Consider the following 13,609-nt stretch of genomic DNA (forward strand, 5'->3'; position numbering starts at 1 on the left):
GTCAAGCAATCAGCGGCAAACGGACCGACTGATGAGTCTTTTAATAGAAAAACAAACGTGTAACAGTAGCAACACTCTCTGGCGATCCAGTGGCGCTGGGCTTCAGTTCTTCACTTTGGGAGGTGGCCTGAGAGAAGAAAGTGGACTTAGAAGAGCCCGTCACCACTTTGGGGCACTCGTAACAAGTACTGATGGGGCCTCGTGCTCACCTGTACACACCCACGACCACAGCATGGTCTCTCTCGTACGGCTCTAGGGTCAGCTGCTCCTGGGGCTTCATGTTCTCTTGCTGCATCTTTTTCACTTCAGAGGCAAAGACAGCCTCGGCGGAAGCTGTGGAGTCAATGCAATTAGCCTGCAAAAGAGAGGATTTGAAGTCTGAGGCAAGCTTTGGGATATTCCCCCGTTTTTGTGCTTCTTTAAACCAGCAGAATTTGTTTTTATTGGAGACTAGGCTTTGGAAATATACGGAAAGACTTTGTTAGAGAAGTTTTCGATTTGGTTTGGGTTTGGAACAGAAATCCTTCAACAGAACCCTATTTATCTCAAACCTAGTGTTTAAATTTTACACATTTTTTTCCCCCTCCTACTTCCTTTTCTTTAGGAATTATGCAGCTGAGAATACCAAAAACAAACGCAACAAAAGAGAATGGGGAATCTGGCTGAAGTACTGGAGAGGCCTCTGAATTTCAAAAGAAGACTTCTTAAAAATGCACCTAGCATTTATCTGTTGTTTGTTTTATACCAGGTTCTATTCTAAACATTCCACATATACTGAGAAGTGTAGTCCTTACATCAACACTAAGAGACAGGACTAATATTGCTATTTTACAAGTGAAGAAACAGGCATATAGGTTAGATAAGTTGCTCAGACACAGCAAGCTGGAATCCAAACTCAGATACTCAGACTCAGTGATCATGCACTCAACCACTATAGTCTAGCCTCTTTAAATTCTATGATTTTTAATTTTGTAGATATTTTTCATTATGTTCTATTTGATTGGGTGGCTTATAGGGAGCTGGGAATACACTGAATCAGGGTTGCTTTGACTGACTGCATGGTAGTTACAAACCAAGAAGATATCACCACCCCATAGACTCCTCCAAGCTCCACACCTTAATGGAAATCACAAAGTGTCCTCCATTACGCAGGAAGGTGTGGGCATTCAGGGCTACAATCCGGGTCTGGTCTGGCTGGGCCACATCAGCAAAGATCACATCCACCATTGCTAGGGAGAAAGAAGTAGCAGTTAAAAGCTGGATCCACTTAATCTTCCCAGCTCCTCCCATGGGGCCAGAGCCCCATCACCAGCAGGTTCCTAGCAGTCTTCCCTGCCTCCAGAATCACCTCCCCCCGCAATGATCCCCCACCCTCCACAGTGCCCCCAAGATGGGTCCAAAGCCCACAGTTACACCAATCATTCATTCCTCTTGTAAACCATATTGCCACCTACTCTGTGGCCAGCCTCGGGCCGGCCGTGGGGGGCACAGAGACGAGTCAGACCCGGACCCTGCCCTCGAGACGCTCCCGGGTCTGGGGGGGAGACAGACACGTCATCAAAAAGGCAAGTAAAGGCGAGCACTTACAGGCAATCGCGTCTGCAGGATTGTGAAATAAAGAAAAGTTGCAGGACAGAGGTAGGGTATGAATGCACAGGGAAAAAAACTCAGGAAGAAAAACTTAAAAAAATGAAAAGATGGTGCAATGACTTTTTTAAAATCAGGAAAAGCCGACATCAAATTGTTCGGGTCAGTTACCTCTGGGGGTGCTTTATAGGTGCTTAATTTTTATACTATGTTTCTGAACTTTTTTTTTTTTTAAGTTATTAATATTCACAATGGGTCCCTCTAGGTGTGCTTTTGGGGTTATGATGTCACCAGATGATGCTGATGAAGACCTCTGAAGGAGGTTTTTATGCCTAAGTCAGGGGTCGCATTACAGGTACTGGGTTTTGGAGGCAGGCAGACAGGAAGTATTCAGCAGGAAGTGGGAGTGTCAAGAGATTGGAGGGAAAGAGGTTGGCCCAAGGACCCAGATATCTGGGTCCCTGAAGCGGGACTGCCACCTCCACCTCACCTGGTCCCCAAACCATTTGCATTTCTGCAGACTCAACCTGTTCATCCACTCCAATTCCATCCGAATCAGGGCTCCGGAGGCCTCCTCCAGGACACCTGGAGTGGCCTGTCTCACACTTTCCCCTCTCCCAAGCCAACCCTAGACCCCTCACCGATGAGCATGCGGTATTTGTGTGGGTGCCGAGCGTCTTCAATGACAGGAATAATGTTGGTCCGCTTCTTGGCCAAATTAATGAGGTCACGGCCAGAACGGTGGGAGAACTCAACTGCATAGACCAGACCGTCCTAGAAGACATCAAAGTCAAACAAAAATAACAATGATAACTAAGTTCTGTATGGAGGGCCTACTCTGGCCCATATACCGCATTCAGTTCAGTTCAGTTCACTCACTCAGTCGTGTCCGACTCTTTGCGACCCCATGAATCGCAGCACGCCAGGCCTCCCTGTCCATCACCAACTCCCGGAGTTCACTCAGACTCAAGTCCATCGAGTCGGTGATGCCATCTAGCCATCTCATCCTCGGTCATCCCCTTCTCCTCCTGCCCCCAATCCCTCCCAGCATCAGAGTCTTTTCCAATGAGTCAACTCTTCACAGGAGGTGGCCAAAGTATTGGAGTTTCAGCCTCAGCATCAGTCCTTCCAATGAACACTCAGGACTGATCTCCTTTATAATGGACTGGTTGGATGTCCTTGCAGTCCAAGGGACTCTCAAGAGTCTTTTCCAACGCCACAGTTCAAAACCATCAATTCTTCAGCACTCAGCTTTCTTCACAGTCCAACTCTCACATCCATACATGACCACAGGAAAAACCACCCCTGACTAGATGAACCTTTGTTGGCAAAGTAATGTCTCTGCTTTTTAATATGCTGTCTAGGTTGGTCATAACTTTCCTTCCAAGGAGTGAGCATCTTTTAATTTCATGGCTGCAATCACCATCTGCAGTGATTTTGAAGCCCCAAAATACAAAGTCTGACACTGTTTCCACTGTTTCCCCATCTATTTGCCATGAAGTGATGGGACCAGATGCCATGATCTTCGTTTTCTGAATGTTGAGCTTTAAGGCAACTTTTTCACTCTCCTCTTCACTTTCATCAAGAGAATCTTTAGTTCCTCTTCACTTTCTGCCATAAGGGTGGTGTCATCTGCATATCTGCTGCTGCTGCTAAGTTGCTTCAGTCGTGTTCGACTCTGTGCAACCCCAGAGACAGCAGCCCACCAGGCTCCACCGTCCCTGGGATTCTCCAGGCAAGAACGCTGGAGTGGGTTGCCATTTCCCCCTCCAATGCATGAAAGTGAAAAGTGAAAGTGAAGTCGCTCAGTCGGGTCTGACTCTCTGCGACCCCATGGACTGCAGCCTACCAGGCTCCTCTGTCCATAGGATTTTCCAGGCAAGAGTACCGGAGGGAGGTGCCATTGCCTTCTCCCTGCATATCTGAGGTGATTGATATTTCTCCCGGCAATCTTGATTCCAGCTTGTGCTTCTTCCAGCCTAGAGTTTCTCATGATGTACTCTGCATAGAAGTTAAATAAGCAGGGTGACAATATACAGCCTTGACGTACTCCTTTTCCTATTTGGAACCAGTCTGTTGTTCCATGTCCAGTTCTAACTGTTGCTTCCTGACCTGCATATAGGTTTCTCAAGAGGCAGGTCAGGTGGTCTGTATTCCCATCTCTCTCAGAATTTTCCAGTTTATTGTGATCCACACAAAGGCTTTGGCACAGTCAATAAAGCAGAAGTAAATGTTTTTCTGGAACTCTCTTGCTTTTTCGATGATCCAGCGGATGTTGGCAATTTGATCTCTGGTTCCTCTGCCTTTTCTAAAACCAGCTTGAACATCTGGAAGTTCACAGTTCACGTATTGCAGAAGCCTGGCTTGGAGAATTTTGAGCATTACTTTACTAGTGTGTGAGATGAGTGCAATTGTGCGGTAGTTTGAGCATTCTTTGACATTGCCTTTCTTTGGGACTGGATGAAATCTGACCTTTTCCAGTCCTGAGGCCTCTGCTGAGTTTTCCAAATTTGCTGACATATTGAGTGCAGCACTTTGGCAGCATCATCTTTCAGGATTTGAAATAGCTCAACTGGACCTCCATCACCTCCACTAGCTTTGTCCGTAGTGATGCTTTCTAAGGCCCACTTGACTTCACATTCCAGGATGTCTGGCTCTAGGTGAGTGATCACACCGTGGTGATTATCTGGGTCATTAAGATCTTTCTTGTATAGTTATTCTTGCCACCTCTTCTTCATATCTTCTGCTTCTGTTAGGTCCATACCATTTCTGTCCTTTATTGAGCCCATCTTTGCATGAAATGTTCCATTGGGGATCTCAATTTTCTTGAAGCCACATGCAGCTCTTCAAATCCCCAAATCAAAACATTACCATTTAATGACCGGTTATCATGATGTGTGTGTGCATGTTAAGTCACTTCAGTCCTGTCTGATTCTTTGTGACCCCACTGACTGTAGCCTGCCAGGCTCCTCTGTCCATGGGATTCTCTAGGCAAGAATACTGGAGTGGGTTGCCATGCCCTTCTGGAGGATCTTTCCAACCCAGGGATTGAACCCAAGTCTCCTGTATCTCCTGCATTGGCAGGTGGGTTCTTTACAACTAGAGGCACCTGGGAAGCCCTTGTTATCATTTTACAGGTGAATATACTAGGTCCAAGGGTTATTCCATCCTACTTTGTCTGATCTGAGAGCCCAGGCCCCCAGTTTAGGCTTAAAATGAGGAAGCTAGGGCATAGAGATGAGATGACGTAACAGCTAAGAATACCTGCACCTGGCCAGACACTGCTCTAGGCATGTTACAGGATTTAATTCACTTATCATCACAATCACCCATTTTCTAGAGGGTTACACTGAGGTTCAGAGGGAGTAAGTACTTGCTCAAAGCCACTTCACTGTTAAGAGCCCGCACCAGAGTCTGGGGTTTTTAACCATTAAATTACACACCCTCTAGCCTCACAGCCAAGTGAGGGATCATGAAGTGAGATGTGTGGGTGCCCTCTCAACAGGGAGGCTGTCCAGCTGCACAGAAGCATAGGCCCCCAAACTGACAATCTCCTGTTTAGGGAAACCAGAAGCCCAGATTTGAGGGCTATCTTTTTTTTGGCTGCACCACATGGCATGTAGGATCTTAGTTCCATAACCAGGGATGGAACCACACCCTCTGCAGTGGAAGCGTGCAGTCTTAACCACTGGACCGCCAGCAAAGTCCCAGAGGGGAGCAATCAAATCCAGTGTATTCTCAGCTCTGGGCCCCCCAACACTGGTTGCCCCGACACCCAAGCCCCTTCGTTCTAGGCCAAGAACTCAGGTGTGAGGCTGAATGGAGCTCTGGAGACCATGTGGTTCAAGCCGCTGCTTCACGCACAGGCACTGTGATCAGGAAGGCCCTGGCTCCGAGCCCCTCGGTGCAGGGAAGCAGCCAGGGCCTCTGAATCCAGGCTGGCAGAGAAGGGGACCTTTCCCTCCCTCCCACCTCCTCCTGTCCCTCTGTCTACTCACCGGGCCAACGATATCAGAGACGTGGGAGACGGTGGTGCCCGAGGCAGCCCCGAGGTAGAGGACCTTGGCCCCTGGCTTGATGTGGATCTGGTCCACCCCGCCCAGGATTGCCGCTGCCAGCTTGGAACGGAAGGGGTTCCAGGCACGGTACTCAATTTTGTCATCTCCCTCCTGCACCGAGAGAGATGGGGATGGAAGTCAGTGCCAGGCTCTTCTGCAAGACCCCAAGGCTCTTAACTCTAGGGCCCTCAAAAGGGACTGGGCCCCCAGTCATTGTACAAGAAACAAATGAGTATATCCATCTATGACCACAACAGGCAGGGCCTGTGCTCTCGTGGGGGTTCCTGACTCAGGGAGAAGGGGCAGCGATGGGGACAATAAAGACAAGATCACCCCAGACAACAGTAAGGCAAGACCTCTGTGTTCGTTCTACGAACACTGCCTGTGCCGGCCCCTAAGCTCAGGCACTGGGCAAACACACCGAAGGGGACAAAGGCCTTGCTCTCCAGGAGTGAGGACATGCTGAATGGACACACACGGCATAGGAGCCAGTGACAGGTGCTCAGAAGAAGGTCAAGCCAGGAAGGGGCGTGTGAAGTCCAGGGAGCAGGGTGAGGGCAGGTGAGGATGAGACGGCGGCGGCCAGGAGAGCCCAGGCAGAGAAATCGCCCAGAGCTGAGGGCTCACTCAGGCCAACAAGGGAGTGAGTTCCGGGCAACAGGGACGCCTGCAGGGAGGTCGTGAGGGCTGCTTCTGCTAGACAGGGTGGGGCAAGGGGGCCTTGTGAGGGAGACAAGGCCAGCTGACCAGAGATGAGTGATGATAAGGGGCCGGCCCTACCTGAAGCGGGGAGGAGGAGAGTATTCCAGGCAAGGAGAACGGGGAGGCTGTGGGAGTGACTGGAAGACACGTGGTTAGGGAGAGAGGGAGACTGCACGTGCAGGGGCCCCCAGTCACACTGAGGACCCAAGACTTGAACCTGAAGCCAGTGCGAGGTCACGGATGTGTCTGGGGAGGGAGTGTGTGATCTGCCTTGTAGCTTAAGATGACCCCCTGGCTGTCTCGTGCAGGATGAACAGCGGGGCCCAGGGAGACCAGACTGCTGGTGGCCCTGGCAGCTTAGCTAGGCAGGGGGTCTCACCGAAATCGAGACTCTCTTCTCTCCGTAAACAGATTCCCCAGGGACCAGGTTCTTGGTGACCAGCGCATCTTCCTTTCCTCGACAAATGAAGACGCCTGGGGGAGGGGGCCAGAGCGGGGTCAACACCCCATCGGAGCACCGCCCCACTCCTAACCCTGGTGGGCTCCCCGCCCTCCTCACTCACCCTCGTGTCGATGGGGCTCTACCATCACATTCTTCCCCGATGGGTTTCCTTTCTTTCCTCCCCGACCACGACCCCGGTTGCCACCAGACTGGAACCCGCCACCTACAAGGCAGAGATGTGGTGAGAGCGAAACCCCACGGTGCTTCCCTCCCCACCCCAGCCCCCAGCCCCAGGAGAGCCCGGTCCATCACCTCTTCCTCCCCCTCCACGTCCACGGCCCCTGAAGCCTCCTCCTCCGCCGCGACCTCGGCCCCCGCCGAAGCCTCCTCGGCCCCCACCGAAGCCTCCGCGGCCACCGCCGCGACCTCCGCGGTCACCAAAGCCACCGCGGCCACCGAAGCCACCCCCGCGGGGGCTGAACCCTGTGATGGAAACAGAAATAGGAATCGTCAACAGGGTCATGGGGCTTGAGAAGTTACTTCTACAGCAAGGGACTCTGCTCAGGAGAGAAATGTGTGCACACGCACACTGGGAGAGGTGTCCACACGTGTCCACGGCAGAACTAACAGGACCGACCTGAACATCCATCAGCAGAAGGGATGAATGAGACTCGGCCCGTTCACAGCCATCAAAGCAAGGTTACCAGCAACACGGGACAGACAGAAAAATCTCAGAATCCCAGTAAGTGAAAAAGCAAGCCCTAGAAACCCAGGTCTGACACAACATCCTTTTGAAAAGTCCAGCTACAACCAAGACTGCCTAGCACTAGCTGTGTAGATCTAGGTGATAACCCAGGCACCCCTTTCCCCTTACAGAGACAAAAGGGTGTGGTAAGTGTGAAGCTGAGTATTAGGCCTGGGGAGGGTGAAATTATAGGATGAGGATGAGAAGGGAAACAGGTGGAGGCACATTGCTGTTAATATTCTGCTTCCCTCCGCTGGGGGGTCAATTCACAGGACCTGTTCTGTTTCCAATACTGATTAGTCTGAAGAAGAGAGTATGCCATGTGTGGCCGTGCGTTGTGGCAGGTGGGTCCCCCAGGCCCTGAAACTTCTTCATGCTCTCCCACTCGGGACCTTGTGTGTGGCAGAGAAGTGCTAGCCCCAGATCGGTGTGGCGGGGGGAGTGGGGGGCAGCGCATTCACCATCCATCTTTCCTGCTAACTGGTCCCCCTGCTTCTAAACACACACAAGTCTCCCCCAGCTTGGTGTTGGCAGGGGAGTGGTGAGGGGGAAGCAAAACCCAAAACTTGTCCTTTATGGATGGGCAACTTATAAGCAGTTTACTTAGGGTTTGTCAACAAGATGGAAAGTTTAGGGGAAAAAAAGTTCAGAGAGACTTGATTTTTCATCACTTCAGGAGACAGCAAACGTTGTTCGCCGAGCCCAAAACAATGTCTGAAGCAGAGAGATTTCTCCTGGTACTCACAGATTCAGTATCTGACCTCTGCGACAGCTTCTAAAGCTTTGCTGTACTTTCAGAAAAAGAGTTATCAATCATTTGTGTGAAAATCCATGCTGGTTTCAACTGACCTCCCTTGATGTAAACTATTCAATATTAAACATGCAAAAGTTTTTGCAAAGGTGTGTTATATTCCCACCCTATGAAGGGGTCATTCCTCTTTTTTTAAAATTTTAATTTATTTATTTTTTGGCCACACCATGCACCATGTGGGATCTCAGTTCCCGGATCAGGGATCGAACCCGAGCCCCCTGCCTTGGGAGCTCTGAGTCTTAACCACTTGACTACCAGGGAAGTCTCCATGAAGGCTTCAATCATTTTAATGACGTTAAAAATGAAAACGTAGAACTCTGAAGAGTTAGTCCTAATTTAAGTGATAGAAATGAGCTGCCGGCCTCTAGTCTCCCGCCCCCTCTGAGGTCTTCTGCCCACACGGCAGCCGGTGACTGAACTTTTCAGAACAGCCAATCGGCTCTCACCATTCCCTTGCCCAAACTCCTTCAAATGTTTTCCATCACGTTCTAAATGAAATCACAGTTCCTTTCTCGGGCTTCCAAAGTCCTAAGTCAGTGGATCTCCCCCTTGCCCCATGCAAGCGATTCTGAGTAACTGTCTGGGGTGGGGGCCAGGCCTGGGACTTTACAGTTCCTCAGGTGACTCTGACGTGTGGCCCAGACTGAGAAATCACCACGCTGGCTTTGCTGACTTTCCTGACCTCACTCTAGGCTAGGTCCTGTGTTCTTCCTCCCCAAGAACAAACTCCACTTCCAGCTTCCACACCCTTGACATCTCCTGTTCCCTCTGCCTGGGTCCTGAGGACACTGTCTGACTCACCCCCTACACTGAATGTAAGTCTGACCAAACGTTCCTTCCTCAGACCAGCCTCCTCTGGCTACCTGGCCTTTACTCCGCTTTCTTTTTCTTCCTGCCAATTATCATACATGGCATTTTAACAATTATCACTGCCTCTTCCCCACCCCCTCCTCCCACTGGAATCAACTCCAAATGGACAGGGATGGTTGTTTAGGTTATCACTGCATCCTGTGGGACTATGGGCTCCATGAAAATTAAATGAGCTGTTTACTGATGACTCTTAAAGCCCTGGGTTCTGCCTCAGGAAGAAAGCGCCCTCTCTGCTCACTCAGGAAGCAGGTGATCGTACGGTGTCCAGAGCCCCGGTCCCTCCCCTCAGGCAGCTCATGGACTGAACACAGGGAGATGGCCACTCCATTCACGACCCTAGAGAGTAGGCAAGATTCATGGGTGTCTTGAAAAGTTCACCTGTAAGGAGACCTGGAAAATAACACAGTGCCCACATCACAGAATTGTAAAGATTAAATGACAACACACAAAAAGTGCTTAATACGCTGCCTTACGTGCAGTTTGAATATATTATTCAAACTCAGGGGAGCAAGTCTCTCCTCCTTCCTATTTAGGGGAGAAACCACTATGCCCAAGAGACCCTCAACCCCGTGCTGACAAAACAGAGACCCAGAAAGTGTGGGCATGGCATGGGGCACAGCATGCACAATACTCAGAACATCTCAGTCCATTTCAGGTCCTGGAGCTCTTAGAAAAATGGACTGTACCCACTCCTCAGAAAAACACACGTTCACATACTTAAAAAAAAAAAATAAGTTTTGGTTTTTAAACAGACCCCCAGTTTAAAACTTCTCTTCTGCCACAGCCTTCCCCATCTCCAAAGTGGCACCCCACCCTTCCAGTTACACACACCAAAACCCTGAACTGTCCTTGACCCCTCTCATGCCCACATGCAAACTATCGGCTCTATCTCTAAAACATATCCGAAAGGGTGACAATTTGTCAACCAGGCCAACTGCCGCCACCCTGGTCCAAGCCACATCATCTCCAAGTAGATGACAGCAACAACTTCTTACTGCTGTCTGTTTCCACTCTTGTTCCTCTAAAATCTTTCACACAGAGCAAGAAGCTGCTGCTAAGTCGCTTCGGTTGTGTCGGACAATGTGTGACCCCATAGACCGCAGCCCACCAGGCTCCTCTGTCCCTAGGATTCTCCAGGGAAGAACATTGGAGTGGGTTGCCATTTCCTTCTCCAATGCATGCATGCTAAGTCGCTTCAGTTGTGTCCGGCTTTTTGCAACCCCATAGATGGCAGCCCACCAGGCTTCTTTGTCCACAGGGTCCTCCAGGCAAGAATACTGGAGTGGGTTGCCATTTCCTTCTCAAGAGCAAAAAGGATCCATTTAAATGTCTCAGTCAAGTCTGACTGATGTCATATCCTTGCTTGAAACCTCCCAAAGACTTCCTCACACAACCAGACTAAAATCCTTGCTGAAGGACTTCCCTGGTGGTCCAGTGGTTAAGAATCCACCGCCCAATGCAGAGGACATGAGTTTGAGTCTGGGAAGATCCCACATGCTGAGGGGCAACTAAACCAGTGCTTAGAGAAAGTCTGAACAACAGTGAAGACCCATGCTCTGATGCGTCCAATTCTTTGCGACCTCATGGACTGTAGCCCGCCAGGCTCCTCTGTCCATGGAATTTTCTCACCAAGAATACTGGAGTGGGTTGCCATTTCCTACTCCAGGGAATCTTCCCGACCCAGGGATCAAACCCATCTCTTGAGTCTCCTGCATTGTAGGCATTCTTTACCACTGAGCCACCTGGGAAGTCCCAGTTGGAGACCCAGCACAGCCTAAAATAAATAAATAAATAAAAAATCCTTGCTAAAGAGCTGATTCCTAACAACTTCTACAACTTCTTATCCTAACACAGTAAGGGCAGGGTTGGGAAGAAGGTGTAGCCTCCATTCCTGGAACCATCAGACCACAGGATGCCTGTGGGCTTGCCAGAGTCTCAGGTGGGAGACACACCGCCTGACACTTCACCAGAAGATCCCCAAACACTGAAGAGAAAGGGAACCTGGGAGGGGGCGTGGAGCCACAAATTCCACTACCCCTGACCAGATGACCCCATTTCTCCACAGGCCGAAGGGGAAGGTGGAAGAAAAAAGAAAACCTGTACTAAGAAACAGACCCTTTCTGTCATGATGGAATATTTCCCCAACTCCAGGGGAGCAAGCTGGGGGGAGGAGGAGGGAATCAGCCTGATTTATAAGAGCTGAGACATCTGGGGAAAAGGACCCTAATTTTGTTCCCCTTGATGAGAATGGTAAAGATGACAATTAGAACCAATACTATTATACATCAAGCACTATGCTATACGAGGTATAATAGACAAAATGTAACTATGTGAAAATTTAAGGTGTACAACCTGTCCAGCTAATACACATATATTGCAAAAGGATTACCACCATGTGCTATTTTTTAACAGGCTCTCACTAAATTTGAACTGGGCGCCATTTTATTGATGAAATAACTAAGGCTCAGAGGTAAAGCGACTTGCCCAAGGTCACACAGTGAATTAAGCATAGTTAGGACTGAAATTTTGAACTGAGGCCTTTCTGCTGTCAAAGCAGGGACTCTCCTCATTCCACTAGGAGGGAGGTGCGGGGGCTTCATCAGAATCTCCAGTAAAATCGGAATGAATTAAACCACTCACGCCCTGTGATTACCTCCCTCCCCCATCCGACAATCCTATACTCGGTGTGTGAAGTTTCACCTCACTTCTCACCGCAGTTGAGGATCACTAGGCTCCGAATCTCCACTCCATGCTTAGGGACCCGCCCCCCTCGGGAGAGTAGAGAGCGGGAAAGTGGGCCACAGACTATCATGCCAGAATACTCATCTATGCGGCTCTCTCTGAGAAGCTAGGTTTGAACTCAAGGGTACTGTAGCTACGGCAGCGACAGGGGAGGATACGGGGTCTTAAGAGGATCCAGCCCAAGATCAGGGACTCTCCGCCTCGCGATGAGGCCAAATCTCCAAATCCCACGCCCAGAGATCCAAGACCCTCGATGTCTGGATCTAGGTTCTGGGCAGCACCCTAGACTGCCGCCCGCGGCCCAATATCCAAGACCCTTATTGACAGCCTCAATGAAACGAATTCCAGTTCAGGACATCCCCAGTTTTACGCCCAAGACCCTCGACTCACGACCGTCACCTCTGACGAGTCAGTCACAAACCTCTAGACCGGGAACCCGAACCCTAGGCTCAGGTTCGCTCCTAGGGCGGAACCAAGCCCTCTCATCCCCACGAGAGGCCGGAACAGGACCCTTCCTCACAAGAGACCCGATCCGGGGCTCAGAAATCCTGCCCGCCAGGCCAAGACCCCGCCCCTCTGTTCCCTCCTGGCACCCCGCTCCCCGCCGAGTCCCAGCCCTGACCCAGACCCCAACCCCGGGCTGCACCTGGTTTCATAGCTAGCGCAGAACTGCGCGGCTCAGGAATCGGTGGCTTCCCGGGCTCCACGCGACTGAGGCTGACGCACGTGGAAAGGAGCGCAGGCGCACGGCGACGTACACTGGGTGACGCAACCACGCAGCCCTGCCCCTCGGAGCCGCAGCCCCGCCCCGACCCCAGCGCGCCCGCTATGGGCGGGAATTTTTGAGCTCGTCAGGACACCGCCCCCTCGAGCGCCCTAGGCGCTACCGTGACCTGTGCAGAGATCGTTACACTAAACACGCTTCCCGCTTCTCTTTCACAGGTGCGAGCATCCCAGTAATTAGGGAGCGAAAATATAGTCCCTAAGTCGGGTCCGACTCTGCGATCCCATTGACTGCAGCCCTCCAGGCTCCTCTGTGGGATTCTCCAGGCAAGAATACTGGAGTGGGTTGCTGTTCCCTTCTCCAGAGGATCTTTACGAACCAGGGATGGAACCCTGGTCTCCCGCATTGCAGACAGATTATTTACCGTCTGAGCCACCAGGAAACCTCAGTAATCAGGGCTCATCCTCAGATTTTCGCAGGAACTGTACCCTCTGCTTTTCTTCTCTGTTCCCAGTTAGCTCCCTAAAATCCCCTCTACACTCAAAAGGCTTCCCTGATCCATTCCCATCCCCAAGAACAAGGGCCAACTCTGGACTCCATTCATACATTGGAAAAGCATTTGTTATGTGCCTGAATGTACCAGGCACTCTGTTCTAGGCACGGGAATGCAGCAGGGAACAAGACATATGAATTCTGGAGCTCATCTTCCGATGAGGGGAACAGACACCAAACAAGTTAGTAAAAACATGCTGAATGGTAGAAGGCCATAGTGCTTTGGAGAATAAGTGCTTTGGAGACTGGTGTTGGGAAGAGAGGTGAAATTTCTTACAGGGTGGTCAAGGAATGCATCCAGTGACATTTGAGCAAAAAGCTAAAGGAAGTGAGTGAGGCATGCTCCTGTCTGGGGGAAGAGAGTTCCAGGCAGGTA

At 50.5% G+C, this 13,609-nt stretch overlaps 1 protein-coding gene across 1 annotated transcript; it reads right to left on the minus strand.

The window, feature by feature from the left end:
* Positions 1–26: 26 nt before the first annotated feature.
* FBL (fibrillarin) lies at positions 27–12,679 on the minus strand. Its single transcript, XM_004023163.5, has 9 exons — positions 12,604–12,679; positions 7,102–7,272; positions 6,911–7,012; positions 6,727–6,821; positions 5,586–5,756; positions 2,229–2,361; positions 1,117–1,229; positions 210–355; positions 27–127 (listed from the first exon to the last, which is right to left on the minus strand). The coding sequence occupies exons 1-9, from the start codon at positions 12,611–12,613 to the stop codon at positions 103–105; spliced, it is 966 nt and encodes a 321-aa protein (XP_004023212.3). The 5' UTR covers positions 12,614–12,679; the 3' UTR covers positions 27–102.
* Between the last annotated feature and the right edge of the window lie 930 nt (positions 12,680–13,609).

This window comes from Ovis aries, chromosome 14 (genome assembly GCF_016772045.2).
Source record: "Ovis aries strain OAR_USU_Benz2616 breed Rambouillet chromosome 14, ARS-UI_Ramb_v3.0, whole genome shotgun sequence".
Classification (NCBI taxonomy): Eukaryota; Metazoa; Chordata; class Mammalia; order Artiodactyla; family Bovidae; genus Ovis; species Ovis aries.

Excerpts from the sequence above, each read along its gene's own strand:
- FBL (XM_004023163.5), bottom strand. Across the intron at positions 6,822-6,910 it reads AGAGCCCCATCGACACGAGG|GCGTCTTCATTTGTCGAGGA; the intron begins GTGAGTGAGGAG and ends CCCCTCCCCCAG. Across the intron at positions 5,757-6,726 it reads AGAAGAGAGTCTCGATTTCG|GAGGGAGATGACAAAATTGA; the intron begins GTGAGACCCCCT and ends CTCTCGGTGCAG.